A 22256-nucleotide genomic window follows, 5' to 3' on the forward strand; every position below is an offset into this window, starting at 1 on the left:
ATGGTGAGAGTTAGCAGTAAAGGTCGCCAGCTTAAGAAAGTACATTTTTGTTAAAATACTTAAAATTGGGATTTAGCATAAAGACTAGAATTTTACAGTCAAAGAGACATGAAATCAAAATGGACTTCAAGAGCGTCAAAATTCGCTCTGGCTGCCCTGCCAACAACGCTATCGAAAATTCGTGGACGCTGTGACGTATTTGAAATAGGCGGCAATGTTCGTTGAGTGCTTGGTTTTGTGAACTATATTTAAAGGGGCCACAAAACATCCAGACATGTCGACCGGTATCTTTATTGCCAACATATCACAAGTAGCATATATCCCCATTAAATATTTTAATATATTATTATATAATATTATATAAACCATAATATCCACTTCATCAACTCACCTGGTACACCAACAATTTCAGACATCTTTGTCCACGTCGTTTTTTTATTTTATTTATATCCCTGTAAGCAAACGGGGACAGATCAAATATTACGAGAAAACCCGCCACGGCAATAATCAGTTTCTCCTCCATTTTGTCTTCGGAACTAATGTTTTGTGGGAACCAAAGTTTACACGGTTGTGCTTTCTAGACTTCGCTAGAGCGGAGCACTTCTATATTCCAATAGGTTGCCGCCGAACCGCGTCAAAGCTCATTACCATAATGTTGCCCGCACTTGAACTTTCCTCTGACGCCCGCACCACCCAAGACTCGCCGCGCCGCTGAGAGACGCTGGCTGACATAAATGAACGACTTCCGGTCGATTTGACGCTCTCGACGCCTCTGGTCTGAACGCACGGTTAGGGTAACTTGGTATTAATACAGATTTCCCCATTCGATTCTGATTAGCAAGTTCTAAAATAGGTTCTGTATATACAACAGTTAGTTCCGGACCTCGAATCTAATTGGACGAGAGACGTTCCATGAGCACTGATGTTCTGACACCATCAGCACTCGGATGCTTCACTCTGTGTGTATCACACGCTTTGTTCGTGCTGTTCTAAACTAAAGTGTAAGGGCAGTGCATATGTCTTTTTTTTCCATTACATGTGTTAGCCAGCAGGTGGTGCCAAAAGATCATTTTTGTATGTAATATGAGCCAGTTAGGTGACGTGAAGTGAATCCACGTCAGCTTACAACAGCTTTTCCTGATTACTACTACACTACTAAAGCTGGGAAATAGCTTTAAACGGCTTTAAATAAACAACTTCAGCATGATGGCTCATCACAGCTGAGAGACACAACAGACTGATTAATTACACAATGGGTGCCGTTTAAAATGGCGGAGGACATTGCTGTTTCTATTGTGATCGACTCTTGCACACCAGCTATCGCGAAATAGGGAGAAATACCCCTGATTGGACGCTATTTTTCCTCTGAGAAAGCTGATCTTCAGAAAGCTGACAGCATCTCTGCTTGGGAGTGTCAACAGCTCAATCTCACACACACACATGCTCAGACACACACACACACACATGCTCAGACACACACACATGCTCAGACACACACACATGCTCAGACACACACACACACGTGCTCAGACACACACACACAAACATGTGCTCAGACACACACACATCCTTGTTTATCCAATAACTTGTTAGAAACAGCACAAGCCGTGATACTATTTCTGAAGTGAACATTTTGATTTACTAACAGAGGCTTGAACGCATCATTTGTTTTGAACCAGCAACGTCAGATTCTGATCCGTCTCGTAATAAAGTCGTTTCATGCACAAATGCATTTTTTAAGACCGTACTGCAGTTTTTCCAATTTTTTTTTAAATGTACTTGTTCATTGAACTGTTGTAAATAAGCAACATCACACTCGCAATCGTGCTATATGTCCCTATATCAGCACTGCTGTAATTACCTTCGACACTCGGCCGAATCACAGCAGTGCTGATATAGGGCCATATCGCACTCTTGCTCCTGTGATATTGCTTAAATATATATATATATATATATATATATATATATATATATATATATGTGTATGTGTATGTTTACCAGCCTTACTTGGACAACATCTACGGTTTGTGCAAATGAGATTGGAAAACTGTCTGGAAAACCTCTCGATTGCATTGTTCTTTCACCCCCAAAAAAAAATCCCCGCGGGGATTGTTGTGATTGCAGCTGAATGCCGTAGAATCCCATCATGCCATGCTGGAATGAGAGCAGGTTTCTGGCTGTGGAGATCTACCAGCTGTTCCAGCTTCCATTCAGTTAGATGTGAGAATTCGCCATCACAGTTTGAGAAATGAATGTGATTATATTGTTACTTTATTGAAAAGAGTAAACGCCGTGAATAGTTCTGCAAAGCTTTAATTGTCAGTTTTAATACGTGTGTATGAATTTGTGTCAGCGTTGTTTAGAAGTGCTCATAAAATGTATATTTCTGTCGAGGTGTTCGTGAAGTCCAGACAGCTCCCCAGAGACCGTTAAAGAAGACATTCTGGAAAATGTTGTTTAGAAATGTATCTACGATTTATTCATATTTCTTTGCGCTCTGCAAAACAGATATTTTATCATGTGTGTATTTTTAGGAGTAAACACATTTCTTGCAGCTGTAGTCTTAGAAAAATGGCGTATGCTCGGGATCTTTCCTAAATTGCTGAATCGTATCTGAGTTAATTAACCACTTGGGTTCCGGCCAAAACCTCTCTTGATTTGGAAGAAGCATTAGGGTGCTGAAATGCCTCTTTCCTGTGCTAAGACAACTTTTCACTGCTCACCAATGATGTCATCATCTTTGTTGTAGAATCATTGTTGTAGAAAAATGCATGAAATTTTTTGGTGCAACAACAACAAATTGAGCAATGAGCACTTTTGGCTCTTTGGACTCAAAGTAGAAAATAATCTCCTTTTAGATTGCACTTTTCTCACAGCTCTTACTCGTTTGTGATTTGTCGACTGTATTGTCCAACAAGAGAGAGACATTTTTGTCATTTATTCCTAAACCAACAAATGTTATTTCCATCACATCTCAAATTGCACATTTTTGGCTAACATTTTAAGGATCCTAAATACACACCATTAAGGAATATTTTCACCCTTTTTGCATAATTTAGCAAACTGAGAGCCTGACTGAAAATACACCGAAATATATTCTGTGATACCTTGATATTTGTTTGTTTTCATCACATGTTATGCAGTATTTCATATTAAGCATGCTTTTTAAAAAGTAGTTTTTTAATATAATTTGTTTTGCATGATTTTATAAAATTACTGCTTGATTTAAAGTAAATGCAAAAAAAAATTAAAAGGTATTTTACCTGGATTTTTCTGTGTATTAACAACAAATTGCATGTCATATTTCCTGTATAAACAAATATTTATTAACTTTTGGAAGAACTCTTTTTAGTTTGTTTGATTTTGTCCACTACAGAGTCCATGACCAAAAATAATTCTGTAATATTTGACATTTTAATTCAATGAATTTAATATAATTCTATAATTTACTTCCTCCTAAATGAACATGATATATGTAATAATATATTAAATAATTTGAAATAATAATATTAAATAATATGCACACAATAACATATTTATTTTTAATAAAAAACCAATTTTTTTATTATTATTACTTTTTGCATGCTTTTATAAAATTACTGCTTGTTTTAAAATATATGCAAAAAAAATTAAAAGGTATTTTACCTGGATTTTTCTGTGTATTAACAAAAAATCGTATGTCATATTTCCTTTATAAACAAATATATATTAACTTTTGGAAGAACTTTATTAGTGGAAAAATTGTTGGTTGTCGTGGAGATGATGCGAAAACTGAGTGATGGTCATACTTTGTGTAAAAACAAATATTAATATTTTAATTAATACAATTTATTTTAATTAATATAATTAATAATATTTTTTATATATTTTAATAAAATATAAATTAATATATTGTTCAATTTGTTTATTATATTTTATTATTTTCACATGAATATTTAAATGATTTGTTAATTTTACTCTCTTTTTATTTTAATTAGGTTGTTTAGATAAGATTATCTTTGGGATCATCAGTTTTTTTTTTAATCAAATTTTCAACTATGAGCACTTTTGGACCTGTATACTGAAATAAATCAATTCTGAAACTCTTTGTAGTTTGTTTGATTTTGTCCACTACAGAGTCCATGTCCAAGAATAATTCTGTACTACTTGACATTTTAATTCAATTAATTTAATTTAATTCTATAATTTACTTCCTCCTAAATGAACATGATATATTTTATAATATATTCAATAATTTGAAATAATAATATGAAGTAATATGCACACAATAACATATTTATTTTTTAAAAGTACATTTAAAAAAAAAAAATTATATAAATTTTTGCATGATTTTATAAAATCACTGCTAGCTTTAAAATATATGCAAAAAAAAAAAAAATAAGATATTCTGTGATATTTTACCTTGATTTTTCTGTGTATTAACAACAAATTGCATGTCATATTTCCTGTATAAACAAATACGTTCAGTTTTGGTAGAACTTTATTTAAATGTCACCCCGATTGAAGGATGTTTTATTGCATTATTGTTTGCATAAAAATGATATTGTATCATTATCATGTTGATATATGTGACTGATTCATTGTGTGGAAAAACAAACCCTGTTCTTCATGGTTAAAACGGTGTACTGTTGAAATCCGGATGACCCGTGAGCAAGTCAGGGCATCGAATGGGACATGCATTGAGTCCTTGTACAGTCCAGTGCATCTAAAACTCTGTTCCTTCTTACAGAGGAATTCGTCCATGTCTCCGTAACAAACCCGCATACCGTTCACTGCACTTGAATGTATTGCTCGGCTCGACCACATGTTGTTTTGTCAACCGAAGCAGACTGAACTGAGTTTAAATTCAAGTGTTTGGGTTGGCGATGGTGTTTAATTGGTCCAAGCCTCTTATGTAAAACCTCATTACAATCTGTGCTCAGAGGACGATCCCGTACAGCTGAACACTGTCCCGTTAGCCCACCCAGACTCATTTGTTGCTTTCACCTCCAAAACTCTCTTGGCCCCTGAAATAAAACAAGTCCAGCTCTTCATAATCACTGAGGTGTTAACATACACACACAGGGGCCTCACGGCGCTTTGATCAACTTCTTTTTAAACTGCCCTCCTTTTCCATTCGTCTCTTGTGTCTCCAAACACATCCCGCAGCGACATGCAATCTGATTTGGGTGGGTGTGGTGAGACGAAGAGGCCCAAACCACTGCGGGGGCCATTCACACAGGACACGGTGTTGCATCTGTGCAATGTTTTAATGGCTGGTACATGCAAACATGCACTGGACACACTCTTCGGCCGTTATGGCACGCCTAGCTGTTTTTTGCAGCATCCTGTGGCATGAGCGTTGTGTTTTTAAGACGCCATCTCAAGTTCAACACGCAACCCAACTGATTAATTGTAGTTTTGAAACGTTGGGTCGATCAGACGAATCAAACATATGGATAGGCATATAGAATTATTTACAATTACATGGAGGTCATACTGTATTCCTTTAAAGGCGCCTTTTGTTTGTCTAGCTGTTTTAACGGAAGAAGGTGTCCTGTGTGAGCGGTCCCTTCGTTTTATGAATGGTTAATCGGTTTATTGTTTTGCCCAAAAATGATACTTTTTTGTAGTTATGATGTTTCAAACCAGGATGACACATTTTTTCTTCTTCCGGATAACACAAAAGGAAATGTCAGCAGGTTATCAAACATGTTTTTTAGTGATACGTGTATCAAAGTGCCACCCAATAATACCGTAGCCAACAGATATTTAGCAAATAAATGGGCTAAATAGCTACAACCTGTAATTGCACACAAGGACAGAACAAAGGGCTCCATATATGTTACTAAGAAAAATGTCTGATTGTTTTAAGATTTTTTTATTAAAGTTGATTTTTTTGCATGGTCCTAACTAAAAGTAAAAGTATTCCATTTAGTCTCTCAATTTATTTGAGCTCATAAAGCTGCATGCATTACAACTATAAAGAAATTAGTAGCGCTGTCAATCGATTAAAATTTGCCGATTAATTAATCACGATTAATCGCCTATATAAATATTTGCTCCCACAAATAACTATAATTCAATATGCTTACTGCCCCCTGGAGAAAACAGGTGGTACTACAAGCTTGAATTGCTCCGATGGTAGGAATACTCCTTATTTTGGTAAATACGTTTTTACATGTTATTTTTGTACATAATTAATCGCACCGAATCCACAAGCAAACAATTATTAGTTGTTTAGTAGTTAATTAGTATTTAGTCATTTAATAAGTACTCATTAGTTCTCAAAAAAACTGTTAAAAATAGCTTTAGTGTCATGTCAACCTCCCAACAGGGACGCATTTTGACTTGCAAAGGCCCTGGGGCCTATTATCTCCAAGTGCCCCCCTCCTTCCAAAGTTGTTGAGCGGGGGTTGGGGGGGGTTTGTTGCTCATGCCCAAAAGTTGTTGAGCCGGGGGTTCGTTGCTGATGCCCAAAAGTTGTTGGGGGAGTCCGTAGCTCATGCCCAAAAGTTGTTGAGTGGTGGAGTTCAGTTGATCATGCCCAAAAATGTGTTGAGCTGGGGGTGAGGGGGGTTCATTGCTCATGTCCAAAAGTTGTTGAGTGGGGAGTGGGGGGTAGTTCATTGCTCATGCCCAAAAGTTGTTGGGGGGGTTTGTTGCTCATGCCCAAAAGTTGGGGGGTTGGGGTTCGTTGCTAATGCACAAAAGTTGGGGGGTTGGGGTTCATTGCTAATGCACAAACGTTGTTGAGTGGGGGCGGAGTTCGTTGCTCAGGCCCAAAAGTTTTTGGGGGGTTCGTTGCTCATGCCCAAAAGTTGGGGGGTTGGGGTTCATTGCTAATGCACAAACGTTGTTGAGTGGGGGCGGAGTTCGTTGCTCAGGCCCAAAAGTTGTTGAGCGGGGTGGGGTTCGTTGTTCATGCCCAAAAGGGTTTTCAAGCCGGGGGGGGGGGGGGATCACCAAACTAGATCGCGCAGCCATAAAGCCCAGGGCAACCGCGGGCAGTCAAGGGCCCCCTGGTAGTCACAGGTCGGTAATCCGTCCCTGCCTCCCAAAGTATTTCATGCCAATATCCCAGGGTTTCTTTCAGACAACCCAACAACTTGTTGATTTTCAAAATGCATAGTTTTTCCACATGCACAACGCAGCCAACTTTATATTTATGTCTTTTCGAGTTTTGAATCTTGAGGTTTTCAACATGGCAATTCTGACAGAAGATCCCCGTGATATCCCTTCCTGTCATCAATCCGTCGTCTCCTACATGAGCTGTGTTTTATCATGTGATGACTTTCCCAAACTCAGACAGATGGACAGACGCTTTCGTTTGACATTTGTTTGCACTGGCATCGCTGTGTTTCTTCCCCCTTGTTTAAACACGTTTAGTGGTGTTGTGCTGGAATCCAATGCTGGACCATATTGAGGCTCTCTGTGTGTTTATGCTCATCTCTGGAAACCTTTGACCTCTGGGGTCATGGTTAAGTTAAGCAGGACGTGTTCGGTACCGGGCTTCTATGTCTGCTTGCTGTTTCTTGTGTTTAAACAGGTTGGTGTGCTGTAAGCTCACCTCATTATTTCTCACCCTGTCCTCTCATGTTTCTGAGATAACAGCACAGATATGAGGAGCTAAGTGAGATGGACAGTTCTGTTGACAAGTAATCGAGAGCTGATCAAATGAATAAAGGCGATGGTTTTTGAAGCTTTCGTTAAGGCTCTTCTGACTATCAGTTTAAAGTCTGGTCTACATTGCATGTTTTGTGAATGATGCGCAATCTATAATAAGCCTAATTTACACACAAAGTAGCCGTGCTTGCACGTAAAGGAATGACAATTACTTAACTAAGAAAAGTGTGGGCCCGGGTTGCTCGGCGAGTATTGACGCTGACTACCACTCCTGGAGACGTGAGTTTGAATCCAGGGCATGCTGAGTGACTCCAGTCAGGTCTCCTAGGTAACCAAATTGGCCCGGTTGCTAGGGAGGGTAGAGTCACATGGGGTAACCTCCTCCGTGGTGGTGATTAGTGGTTCTCGCTCTCAATGGGGTGTGTGGTGATTTGTGTTTGGATCGTGGAGAGTAGCATGAGTCTCCACATGCTGTGAGTCTCCGCGGTGTCATGCACAATGAGTCATGTGATAAGATGCGCGGATTGACGGTCTCAGAAGTGGAGGCAATTGAGACTTGTCCTCCCCACCCGGATTGAGGCGAGTAACCGTGCCACCACGAGGACCTACTAAGTAGTGGGAATAACTACTTATAAACATGCTTATTGGATCAGACGTTGAGTGAACCGTTCTTTGTAATTGAGACTAGAACAACTGCTTTAAGAGCTTGTCAGTTCTTTCAAAAGAAGGTTGTGATCGCATTCAAACCTCTCGAGTACCCCATGCACCTTTGCTTTACCTCCAAACTCCATCCGTCAGCTTGTCTACACCTTCATTCTGACATCTGGCCTACATAGAGCGAGAGTGACCCTGCAGTCCTGCAAACATTGACTTTCGTCTTTGTTGTTTTGTATCGCGAGAATCCGTTTGTTATCTGGGATTCGCATTACAGCGCTCTTCTCTTTATTTGCCAGCGCTGAAGTTGTGCGTATGGCTCTGTGCCGTTATTATTTCTCTCTGTCCCTCTCAACAGCTGTAATGTTTTCTGCACATGTAGGGAAGAGAATGGGAATTTCACGGGTCCTTCAGATACGCCTGTCAGGCTGATCTACTGTTCTCCTGCGTTTCTCTGTTTTTATGACGGTCTGGGTGATGTGGAATACCGGCTATCCTCATTGGCTGACCCTACCATTGCGGGTTTGTTATGGACACCAACGGTTCTCATGGCGATAAGTGTGCCTGTATGGTATTTTGGTCCTTCATCACTGGGTCATACAGATGCTGAATATATCTGATTACGCTGTGAAATCACTCTAAAATGTGATTGGATGAGCCACATGTGAAGCTGTTATATGACACATATATATATGCAATGGCTGTAATAGTTTGACATATTGTTTGCACAGTAAGACAGCTAGCTATATAATCAGATACGGTAAACTGTCAGAGAGAGAGCAACTTAAAATAGATATGGTCTATATATCTACATTATCGGCTACAGTTAAGGCCAAGGTATACTTCGTTTTTGCGCGTTCCGGATTGGCTCGGTTGACCACGTTGTCTTTGTACTCTTCTCACCATGAGCGAATACGAACACGTTTGGCGCATACCCACTAAAACGTCTTTATCATACTCTTATAGTTCAGTCAATAGCGGGTGCTTACGTCAGTGACACGCATTAGGCACTTTTCCACAGCACGGCACGTTACGGCTCGACTCGCTTGACATTTCTGAGCTTGCATCTCCACTGCAGTTTAGTGCCCCTCAACGTGGGTGGGATTATTGGATGACCGCCATAGTTGTGCCGCCTCTACTGCCGTGACATCATCTTAAACGTGACACAAACATTACTGACCATAAACAATAACACGAGCGCTAGCTGTTAGCGACTAGCTCATTGTGCTGCATGAAGCAGTTGTTGCATGGTGATTTTACACAAGTGTAACAGTTCAATTGGTCTGGTTGTTTTAGAAGCTTCCAGTAGCTGCTCAACTAAATAAAGTGAAGCTTTAAAGCAGAGTATAGAGTTAATGTAACAAAACGTACCATCCTCCACCGTGGAGAGTCCAGAGCACTCTCCCTCCCATCGCTCGCCGGTCTAAATAGCGTCCATTTGGTCGAACCACCTCCACTTTTCCTTGATGGTTCTGTTGTCACTTCTACATTTATTGTTTTTTACTTTTCCCTACGCTGTTAGTAGGTCCGGCGGTAGCCGTGTGCGGCCAATAGCTGATACACTTCCTGAGAGACCTTTTTCGTTTCGCTCATTGCTAGCGTGTGGACCATCAGCACCTCGTTTACTGACCACGGCGTGGTTTTGCGCACAGCCATTTCTTATTTCACTATTCAAAAGTTGCGTGAACAAATGATACTACTATCGCTGTTGCTAACTTTAAAACTAGCGGGTTGATGTCCCATGTCACAAATCCAGTGATGTTGGTAGTGACGATTCTCTCTGACCAATCGGTGATCTGCAGGATTTTGACGTCACATTTAGTATCAGCTCGGCTCGCTTGGCACCTCAACTGAGGTGGTACTAAAAAAAGTACGAGGTACCAGGTACTATCCAAAGTGGGAAAACCCCCAGTACTGTGCGCAGAGCGACACCCAAAGTGAACTTTGGCCCTTACCCTAATGAACTGTTACTTAACAACATTATTAATTAAACAATGGTGTTTCATATTACTGTTGTTGTTTATTGCTTGCCACGGTAGACATTGGTTTATTTGTGAGCTGCAATGGCATGTAGTTATCTGAATCGAAAAAATGTAGTCACTATTGTGCCTGTTGACGTTCTCTTGTTTTTCTTTCGTTCTCAGGACCGTTCGGACGTGGGACTTGAACTCTGAAAAAAAGCACAAGTCCGTGTTTAAGCCTCGAACGCAGCAGGGTAAGAAAGTGACGCCCACCTGCTGTACGTACAGTCGAGACGGCAAACTCATCGCCGCGGGCTGCCAGGACGGAACCATCCAGATCTGGGACAGGAACTTAAGCGTAAGTGCTGTTTCACATCCTCTAATGCAAGCCAACATTTCGGATGGAGGGAGTTCCATCGGAAGCTGTCTGGAGTTGAAGTTTATCTTTACGTCTCATCTTAAACCAGTCTTAAGACATGATCCACCCACCGTGGCTGGAAGTGTCCAAATCTGAGAGGGGCAATAAAGCGCTGTTGTCCAATGTTAGATGCAGGGGGTCACTGGATGTTTGACCATCCAGGATGAGCAGGGGTCAGAGGTTATTGGAGTGTGATACTGAACAGATCTTCAGTTTTGTAGAGTTTAAGTGGGACGGTGGTGTTAACAACATCTCTGCAACATCTCTCGTGTCAGTCTGACGTGGATGGATCGGGCAGACGTTTAGGGTTCATTCAGACGGGACGCTGGTCTGAGAACAGATTTGTTGCTGTTTGTCTGGTCAGGTCATCTCTGTGGCGTGTGTGGTCTGTCGGATTGTGTTGCTAATTTTGGCTTGAGAGTCTGTGAACTCCAGATACTTTCAAACTGTAGTTTGCCAAGCTAGTCAGAATTTGTAGTAAACAAGATTATAACGGAGTATTGGTCAGTTATTAAATAAATGTTTGCACAAGGAGAATCGAGGGTCCATCCTGACCACACAGATCACCCTAATGACGTCACATGAAAAAACTATTTGTAGCAAAATAACAAAATACTACAAAAGAGCTAAAACCTCTGAATTCTTAATAACAGCTATGTAAATGCCCCCATTAAATTAGAGCATTGTGGGTATCTCCCATAGTCTCAATTTTTGTACTCAATAGTTTGAGTTATTAACACCTAAAATTAACTTAATGGATTTTTTTTTCTCCCCAATTTGGGTTGCCCAATTCCCAATGTGCCCTAAGTCCTCGTGGTGGCGTAGTGACTTGCCTCCGTGTCTGAGACCGTCAATCCGCGCATCTTATCACGTGACTTGTTGAGCGCGTTACCATGGAGACGTAGCACGTGTGGAGGCTTCACGATATTCTCCGCAGCATCCACGCACAACTCACCACCCCACAGAGAGCGAGAACCTTTATTATAGTGTCCACAAGGAGGTTACCCATGTGACCCGGGCCAATTTGGTTGCTAGGAGACCTGGCTGGAGTCACTCGGCACTCCCTGGATTCAAACTCACGACTCCAGGTGTGATAGTCAGTGTCAATACTCTCTGAGATACCCAGACTCTCTTTTTAAGTCTTAACTTAATTTTTCCAGTAATGACAACATTAGGGTTTACAGTGCATGCAAGTTTTCCATCAGAATTTAATTGATGCATAAAATCAAAACAATTCGCGAATAAAGCAGCTTTCCCATCCCATGTGTTTAAGAGAACAAAATCGTCTCCAGCCAGGTCTCCTAAGCAACCAAATTGTCTCGGATGCTAGGGAGGGTAGAGTCACTTGGGATAACCTCCTCGTGGTCGCAATATGAGGTTCTTGCTCTCGGTGGGGCGTGTGGTGAGTTGAGCGTGGATGCCGCGGAGAATAGCGTGAAGCCTCCACACGCGCTACGTCTCCGCGGTAACGCGCTCAACAAGTCACATGATAAGATGCGCGGATTGGCGGTCTCAGACGCGGATTCAATCGAGTCACTACACCACCACGAGGACTTAGAGTGCATTGGGAATTGGGCGTTCCAAATTTGGGAGAAAAGAGAAAAAAAAGTCACTTCTGGAGAAATTATTCATTTTATTTGCATCTAAATGTTTCCATCCATCATTTTTTTATTTGATATCCCAAAATGAGATGGAAACCCAGCTAAAAGGATCTCAAACACACCAATAAAACAAACACAAGATTTCGCATCTTTCTCTGCAGTTTTTCCCCAATTGTTTTTCTATGGAAACATGCTCTAGTCATACATCTTCGACCATTGAGCCGAATCTCGCTGATTGTTCTTTGTTCTTCGTTTTGAATTCATTCAAATGAGCCAGACGTCCCAAATGCACTTGAAAGAGAGTCACTCTTGGAGAGTTTGATTAATTTCTCAGCTCGTTCGGCTTGACATAAAACCTTGAGTTTAATTCTCGCACTGGAACAGATGATAGTGTGATGTTTGCTCTTGCTTGTATTCCCCCTCATGTTTACTTATGGATGGCGAAGTATGGGGAGCTTTTCTGTAGCCAGGAGGACATAATGTAACACGACTCTTCATACGATTGAGAGAGTTTAACGTGTGGTGACTGTCCAAGGGGCCTAATTATTGCCATTCTGTTCCATCATTAAGTAATTGAATCAATACGAGCATTCCTTCAGCTTGAGACTCCAAACCCAGCTGTGTGTTTTGCCGGCTCTGTAGCGCTCTTGCTCACATTTATAGTGTGTGTGTGTGTGTGTGTGTGTGTGTGTTCAGGACGGCTTCTGTGCTGTGGTTTCTGTCAGGAGAGTGTACATGAGCTGCATGTGACTGATGAGTGTGTCTGAGAGTTTTGTTACCTCAGTAAACAGAACTGAAACCGATCGTAACACAGTCACATCTCTGTCCATCACTGCGTGAAAACAGGCGAGAGAATAACACTGGAAATAAAAGTCAAGCTGTGTGGATCTCATTGTGTGATAAAGTTTCTCAAAGCATTTTGGGAAATGGTAATAGATCGTCCAGGTGTTTAATGCACACAGAACATCCCCAGGTCATAGTTCACCCCGAAAATCTAAAGAAATAAATAATAAATTATATTATGTAGAAGGGAACTGAAGCCTGATTTTAAGAAAATTATGATTTTTTGCATTTTAACGTTATTTTAATTACAGTTAAGCATTATGTTCCCTCCAAATTTTTATTATAATGTTGTATTATTAAAATTGTGATTTTTAAACCATTGTAGTATTTGTTGTACGGCCTTTCAGTTCTGTCGACTTTGTAGTACAGTAGTACTTGCATAAGAGTTGTTGGAAATGAAAATATTGGGGTCTGGGTCATAGCGAGTATTGACGGTGACTATCACACCTGGAGTCACGAGTTTGAATCCAGGGCATGCTCAGTGACTCCATTCAGGTCTCCTTAGCAAACAAATTGGCCCGGTTGCTAGGGAAGGTAGAGTCACATGGGGTAACCTCCTCGTGGTCGCTATAATGTGGTTCTCGCTCTCGGTGGGGCGTGTGGCGAGTTGTGCGTGGATGCCGCGGAGAAAAGCATGACGCCTCCTCAAGTACTATGTCTCCACGGTAACGTGCTCAACAAGCCACGTGATCAGATGCGCGGATTGACGGTCTCAGACGCGGAGGCAACTGAGAGTCACTACGCCACCACGAGGATTTAGAGCGCATTGGGAATTGGGCGTTCCAAATTGGGTAGAAAAGGGGAGAAAATAAATAAATAAAAAACATGTCAAGTTGTTATTAATGTCATCTTTATGTCCGTGTTAGTTTTAAAACATTTAGAAAAACATTTATAAAGCATTTTCTACTAATAAATGTTTAGTATAATAAATGAATAGTGTAACCTTCAATTAAAAGGTATTACAATTATTTTCTTGCACCTTGAATATACGCGAGTGTGCATAACTTAATCATTCATTAACAAAATTGTAAAAAAAAATTAACAAATATGGTGAATTATTCAATTATGGATATCAAAATGGTTTCTTATGGTCTCGCCATGTGATCTGAAGAAAAGTGCCTTTTCATAAAAATGATCAAATATTTGTTTACAAACGTATGTGACACATATAGAAAATGTGACGCCATGTTCTGAATTGGTGGACAAACGTGTTAAAAATATTAATAATACTAAAGCAAAGTGATGAATGGGCTGCGATTAAGATATAATTAGCCGATGCGTAATGCAGAACGGACCACAGAACGGAGCAACGATATGCAGAAAAGGACTGCAAGCACCCCCCACCCCCCCATGTGCTCAACAACTACTGACTCACCCCCCACACACACACACACACACACACAAAACAGTGTGGCCAGTTGCCATTTAAAATCCCAGGCCGATATCTCTTCCCAGTCCAGCACTTTGTTCTACATACGTTTAATGGTGCAATGCTTAAATATTTAGTAGTGCGTAAGTTGTGACTCAGTGCCCATTTACACCGCAACTGGCCTTCATTGTAACATACATATAACTGGTGCAACCGGCCCCAGGACACAGTGCAGTAATTTGGGGGGAAATTGTGCTTGCTTGGCATGGAAATGAGGTCACGATGCATTAAAATATTCTATAAAACAGACTACATTTACTTTAGGCAAAATACAATTTTCATGGATTTGATTTGGGGTGAAATGTGACAGACATGTTTCCATGAGATTCGTTCAATTTCATGGTGTCGTTGACGATGTTTCCTGTGATGCGGCCAGTTTGATTGATGTCAACAAACTTCTTTCTCAATGACCGTGGAACGTTTACAGTAGTGATTCTCAACCGAGGGTCACGACACAAAACTAGACAGCTGGGATAAACTGCGCTAAATACACAATGTCATGCAACTAAGCATAAAATCATGCATCGTTAGTAGCAACATAAAGAGACTTGAAAACATGTTGCATACCGTTTGTTGTTGACATCAAAGGCTGTTCATCCTATCGAACTCAATCAAGCATAAAAGCATTGAAATTCAAGAAATTTAAAATAAAGCATTGCCAAATTTTCAGTTCCTCCTATTAATAATAATTTTGTCATATTGTTAACCCTATGCTGCTCTTGTTATTGCTATTTTTAACGCTTCATTTAAGTAATTTTGTTACTGTGTTGGTACCAAAACTGATGTTGAATGTAAAATCTGGATCCTGAAGCAAAACCTGTTGCACGTTCATACTGTTGATGTTATCACACGCAATTATTGACAGCACTTTCCCTTTAAATTCGCCTGTGGTGGACATCCTGGAACAGCTTTAACATCTAAACAAAACTCAAGAAAAACAAAGCGAGGACATGTTCAGTTGGGCGGTCGTAAGACATTATTATCATCTCGTTTGAGGGTCTGAAGGGGCGTGTGGGTTTAATTGGTAGCAGGAATGTGAAGTTAACGTAGAGCATATGGCCTGTGCATTAAACCTCACATAAAACTCCCATCAGTCCCTCTGCTGGCAGGCTTCACGGAGGATGAATGTGTGCGACCGTTCACAACAGAACAAGACCGCTTCCTAAACCACTTTATTGCATTACCGTCCCAGTCCCGGTAGCTTAATATCCTTTATATAGTGCTGTGAAAATGTATTTGCAGTTGGTATTGGATAACACTTTTGCTTCAATAAATAACATTATCATTTAAAAACTGTATTTTGATTTATGTTGGATTTTCTTACAATTTTTACCAAAATATTTTCTGTATTTTAAAATACATGAAGTGTACACAACTTAATTGCAAAAAAATAAATACAAATTCAAACACGTTTTTCAAGGGATTTTGTAGTTCTTTGAATATCAAGAAGTTTACTCAGTGTTGCTCCATTTGACCTAAAAATATCAAAATATCGGATAGTTTAAAAACACACCGTCATTAGGATCTAAAGGGCTCGTCTTTGATTTATTTTTGTATTTTGTCACATGACAAAATAATGGCTACCTGCATGTTGGTTACAACACCTGACTTTGATTTGGTGGTCTTTTTTTTATTTATTTTTTTATATATTGTTACATTTGCTTATTTTTAAAAATACAAAATAGTAAAATATTATTCCATTATAACTATTTCTGCCATACTTTTTAAGTCACAAATAGTTTTGACAATTTATTTATTTTTTTTTATAATATAGTGTGTATATATACACTCACCTAAAGGATTATTAGGAACACATACTAATACTGTGTTTGACCCCCTTTCGCCTTCAGAACTGCCTTAATTCTACGTGGCATTGATTCAACAAGGTGCTGAAAGCATTCTTTAGAAATGTTGGCCCATATTGATAGGATAGCATCTTGCAGTTGATGGAGATTTGTGGGATGCACATCCAGGGCACGAAGCTCCCGTTCCACCACATCCCAAAGATGCTCTATTGGGTTGAGATCTGGTGACTGTGGGGGCCATTTTAGTACAGTGAACTCATTGTCATGTTCAAGAAACCAATTTGAAATGATTCCAGCTTTGTGACATGGTGCATTATCCTGCTGGAAGTAGCCATCAGAGGATGGGTACATGGTGGCCATAAAGGGATGGACACGGTCAGAAACAATGCTCAGGTAGGCCGTGGCATTTAAACGATGCCCAATTGGCACTAAGGGGCCTAAAGTGTGCCAAGAAAACATCCCCCACACCATTACACCACCACCACCAGCCTGCACAGTGGTAACAAGGCATGATGGATCCATGTTCTCATTCTGTTTACGCCAAATTCTGACTCTACCATCTGAATGTCTCAACAGAAATCGAGACTCATCAGACCAGGCAACATTTTTCCAGTCTTCAACTGTCCAATTTTGGTGAGCTCTTGCAAATTGTAGCCTCTTTTTCCTATTTGTAGTGGAGATGAGTGGTACCGGTGGGGTCTTCTGCTGTTGTAGCCCATCCGCCTCAAGGTTGTGCGTGTTGTGGCTTCACAAATGCTTTGCTGCATACCTCGGTTGTAGCGAGTGGTTATTTCAGGCAAAGTTGCTCTTCTATCAGCTTGAATCAGTCAGCCCATTCTCCTCTGACCTCTAGCATCAACAAGGCATTTTCAGCCCACAGGACTGCCGCATACTGGATGTTTTTCCTTTTCACACCATTCTTTGTAAACCCTAGAAATGGTTGTAGCGTGAAAATCCCAGTAACTGAGCAGATTGTGAAATACTCAGACCGGCCCGTCTGGCACCAACAACCATGCCACGCTCAAAATTGCTTAAATCACCTTTCTTTCCCATTCTGACATTCAGTTTGGAGTTCAGGAGATTGTCTTGACCAGGACCACACCCCTAAATGCATTGAAGCAACTGCCATGTGATTGGTTGATTAGATAATTGCATTAATGAGAAATTGAACAGGTGTTCCTAATAATCCTTTAGGTGAGTGTATATATATGTGTGTGCACAGTATATTATTTAAAAAAAATAATGTGTGTGTGTATATATATATATATATATATATATATATATATATATATATATATATATATATATATATATATATATTAGTTGTATTGGCACCCATGGTCCAATATGACCAAAAATCTAACCAAATTGAAACAGAGGAAATATCACCTTTTTAAATAAATATTTTCCTCCAAAATGCATTGGCCACAATTATTGGCACCCTTGTATTGAATACTTTTTGCAACCTCCCTTTGGCCAAGATAACAGCTCTGAGTCCTCTCCTATAATGCCTAATGAGGTTAGGGAACACATGGCAAGAGATCTGAGATCATTCCTCCATACAGAATCTCTCCAGATCCTTCAAATTCTGAGGTCCACGCTGGTGGACTCTCCTCTTCAGTTCACCCCACAGGTTTTCTATGGGGTTCAGGGGACTGGGATGGCAATGGCAGGACCTTGATTTTGTGGTCAGTGAACTATTTTGATTATTGTCCCGCTAGAAGATCCAACCACAGCCCATTTTAAATTTAGATTTTTTTATCTGTTGGTATATGATAGAGTCCATGATGCCATGTATCCGAACAAGATGACCAGGACCTCTGGCAGAAAAACTGCCCCACAACATTAAAGATCCACCACCAAATTTTACCGTGGGCATTGGGTACTTCTTCATCTCTGTGTGCGCCAAAATCATCTCTGGTGTTTACTGCCAAAAAGCTCTGTTTTTGTTTTTTCTGACCATAGAACCCGGCCACATTTGGAGTTCCAGTAGTCTCTGGCAAGCTGATGATGCTTGAGTTTGTTGGATGAGAGCAGAGGCTTTTTTTTCTTGAAACCCTCCCAAACAACTTGTGGTGGTGCAGGTGACGTCTGATATATTTTGTTAGACTTTCTGACCCCAAGACCCAAATTCTTCAATTATCCAGCTGTGGTCCTTCTTTATCCACTAGGACCATCCTCGCTCTGCGTGGCATCTTCCAGGCCGATTCTTAACATCTCTAGCTGATTGGCACTTCTTAATTATTGCCCTGTTGGTGGAAATGGCTATTTTCTTAAAGCCACTTCCCATTTTATGAAGCTCAACAACCTTTTGCTGCACATCAGATTTATATATCTTTAATCTAACCGACTGTGATTGATGATTAAGAGAATTTGGCCTGTGAAATACCTCATACATTTACACCCCTGTGAAACAGGAAGTCATGAATGAACAATTTCATGTTCCTTGTCACCCAGGTGCGCTAACAAATGTAAAATATGAATGGGAATATACTTCAGATATATTACACACAGAATTTCAAGGGGTGCCAATAATTGTGGCCAACGTGTTTTATATATTATACATTATTTAAAATATTAATTTAATAATGAGATATTTCCCCTCTTTCAGTTGTTTAACTTCAATTCAAATTCTGATTTTTTATTTTAATAGAAGATCACAGTCTTCTTTGCTCATATTTACCAAGGGTGCCAATACTTTTGGCCGCCACTGAGTGTGTGTGTGGGTTTGTGTGTGGGTGTGTGTGGGTTTGTGTGTGTGTAGGGGGGTTGTGTGTGTGTCTTTGTGTGTGTGGGTTTGAGTGTGGGCTTGTGTGTGTGGGTTTGAGTGTGGGCTTGTGTGTGTGGGTTGTTTTTTGCGTCTGTGTGTTTGAGTGTGGAATGTGTGTTTGTGTGTGGTGGGGGGGGGGGGTTGAGTGTGGGTGTGAGTGAGTGTGTGTGTGTGTGTGTGTGTGTGTGTGTGTGTGAATACAACATGTGTAACCTCTTAAAACAACAGCATAATGTATACACTGAAGTATCTAGTTTTTAGAAGTCCCCGTGTTGTGAATTCTTCATGTTTTAATTTTCTGTTTTTTTGGAGACTGTTTGTTTTTACTTCAATTCAAGTTCACCTGATTATTTGCTTCATTGTCTGTGCAGATGTTATGCAATCATATGTTTATATTGTGGATATAGTTCAATAGTCTCATATATAGTATGTAGGATGCATTTGATCAAGCTAATTAACCCGCTGTGCTCCTCTCTTTATAATTGAATTATTTGAATCAATTATTTCTGCATTTCTCTTCTTCTCAAAACATTATATGTGCATTGTTTACATCATGCAGTATTTATTTTCATCATCATCCGTATGTGTTATTTATAATTGTTTAATTATCTTTATAATGCATATTTTTCGTCTCGTCTTCATTATTGTTAACACAACCAAAAACCTCTTTCATCAGCGGCGATAGAGTTTGACTTTGGTCGAGATCTTCACCTGTAGAGTATTAATATAACAGGGGACGCTTGAAGACGTGTTTACAATCTGTAAGTTGTTTTATTTTACATAGCAGAGGACACACACATGTGCCTTGCATTCTTTAACAGAACCATATTTAGCATTTAATGGAAACCGCGTGGATGTGAAACTTGCCAAGAACTCTCAAAACATCTTCCGTTTGGCCTAATGGCCCATCGTAGATTAACAGTAATTACAAAGTTAACAAATGAGGTCACATGACACAGCGTGTGAACAGATGACTCGCTAATGCATTATTCACTGAGTAAATGCACCAGCCTCTGCAGCAGAGAGATGCGCGAAAAACCTGCAATTTATTACTGCTTGTTCTGTCAGACTAAATATTTACCCAGCATTCCCCAGCAGCTTACAATAACAGGCCGTTCCGCGAGGGTCCATCGCAGGATCCGTGTCCTATCGCAGGGACATGAGCGAAAGCTTCTGCCAACTCTGCGTCCTTTGAGGACGAGGAGAAAATATCTCTCGCACGGCTTTTCATAAACGTTGTTGTCGTCAAATAGCCTGTTGTAAAAAGCATTGCAAATAGCCGTTGCTGGGTGTGCATGGAAATCTAGAATAAAGAAAAACCCAACTAGATTTCTGTCAGGACGGGGTGATATGGTGGTATATACCATGTGACGGTAGAGTATGCTGTTTATACTGCGGCCGTCAGTGGGCAGAACTACTTTACGTTTGTTTACACGTGAGCGTGACAAATAATCTACACAGCAGGACGTGTCTCAAACAAGATTTATTTCACTCTTTGTTTAGATGAGCATTGTTTTAAACACGTGTTCATGTGTATAGTGTAACGCTGAAAGTCTGCATCTGAGACGAGGCTGAAACAGTCGAATCTACACATAAAAGACATTTGAAAAGGTCCATAAATAAATGATGAAGGCCTGGTGAAAAGACCTTTATATAACACAGAGGAAAAACATTTAAATCTGTTTGTTTTGATAAGATTCAACCCCTCTTGACACTATTTGCAGAATTCCATTTGTGGCGATAGTGACGTGGAAATGACACACTTCGGAGTGTTGTTAGGCACAACAAAAAGTCGTTTACAGTTGCTAAGCAACAAGTATTTCATTCAATGGAATTTTAAAAAAAATAGGTGTTACAACACGATTGTTTCATTTGGTCGTTTTCAACAACAAATAACTATATTGTGATGTAAGCGTGTGCACATACAGTGATGTGACATTTAGGTCACGCCGCTCATGTCTGCTCTCTGTGTTAATCAAAAGCCCAAACTTGTTTAGATCACTTTGGCTTTACTCATAAACGGAGACTGTGACCAGACATGATGAATCTGCATCCAGATGTTGATCCAGATGGAGATATTGTGGTGGACAGATGTGCTCCTGGGTTCTGCTGATGTCTGGATGATTCCGCGCAGGACTTGAACATTGATTGCCGGGTCACGACCTTGCTTCGGTTTGACTCGTGTCTCGCGGTCTTCAAAAGCGCACAGGTGATATGTTACCTTCTGCCTGACGTTCTTCCACATTACATCATCATATTTCAGAGTACCGTCATTTATCTTTTCAAACTACATCGGCTTCAACTCTTGTCATGTTTTTGTAGGTTTTCATGAAGAGATGTCAGGTCACTTTATAAGTTATTATAGCAAAGGTGTCAGCCGCATTATAGACGTTATACATGGGCACCATGTTGGAAAAAACTGGTCTACAATCCTGGTGTGGCTGGTGTTAAATTTAGTAAAAATTTGGAACGCCCAGTTCCCAATTGGGAGGGCAAGGGAGCTGCCTTGGACCACTTTTATATGCCATTTTTACAAACGATTTACCATTAGTTTTGTGTAAAGCTACTGTACAAATGTATGCTGATGATTCCACATTGTATTATGCTGCAAAAACTGTCAGTGAACTGGACAATGTTTTATCAGCTGATTTAAATATGATTTTTGATTGGATAAGAAGAAATAAGTTGGTGCTGAACATCTCGAAAACCAAATCAATTATCTTTGGATCGAGTCATAAACTGTCATCAACACCAAATATGAGTTTGAACTTGTCTGGGGAACCTATAGAACAGGTAGATAAAGTAAAATTACTGGGCACAATAATAGATAGTCAGCTGTCATGGGCAGAACATATTGATATCATAGTTAAGAAGATGGGTTGTGGTATCTCTATGGTGAGGAAATGTCTTTCTTATGTCCCTACACACATCGTGGGACAGGTGGCTAAATCTTTAATCTTATGTCACCTGGATTATTGTGCCCTTGTATGGTCATCTACATCTAAAGGTCAACTAAAAAAATTACAAACTGTCCAAAATAGAGCTGCCAGGTTAGTATTACATTGTCCTATAAGAACAAATATTATAAGTATTGCACCGTCGACTATCATGGCTAATGGTGGAGAAAAGACTGTTTTTTAATATAACTACATTTTTCAGTAAAACTGTCC

General features: G+C 40.0%; 1 protein-coding gene across 1 annotated transcript in view; it reads left to right on the plus strand.

Annotated features, from left to right (window-relative positions):
* LOC127635782 (WD repeat-containing protein 70-like) overlaps positions 1-22256 on the plus strand; it is a 69445-nt gene that overhangs the window by 15625 nt on the left and 31564 nt on the right. The window contains exon 10 of the mRNA XM_052116001.1: positions 10404-10578. Within this exon, the coding sequence (XP_051971961.1) occupies positions 10404-10578 (175 nt within the window). The remainder of the gene's footprint in view (positions 1-10403; positions 10579-22256) is intronic.

Source organism: Xyrauchen texanus, chromosome 43 (assembly GCF_025860055.1).
Source record: "Xyrauchen texanus isolate HMW12.3.18 chromosome 43, RBS_HiC_50CHRs, whole genome shotgun sequence".
NCBI lineage: Eukaryota > Metazoa > Chordata > Actinopteri > Cypriniformes > Catostomidae > Xyrauchen > Xyrauchen texanus.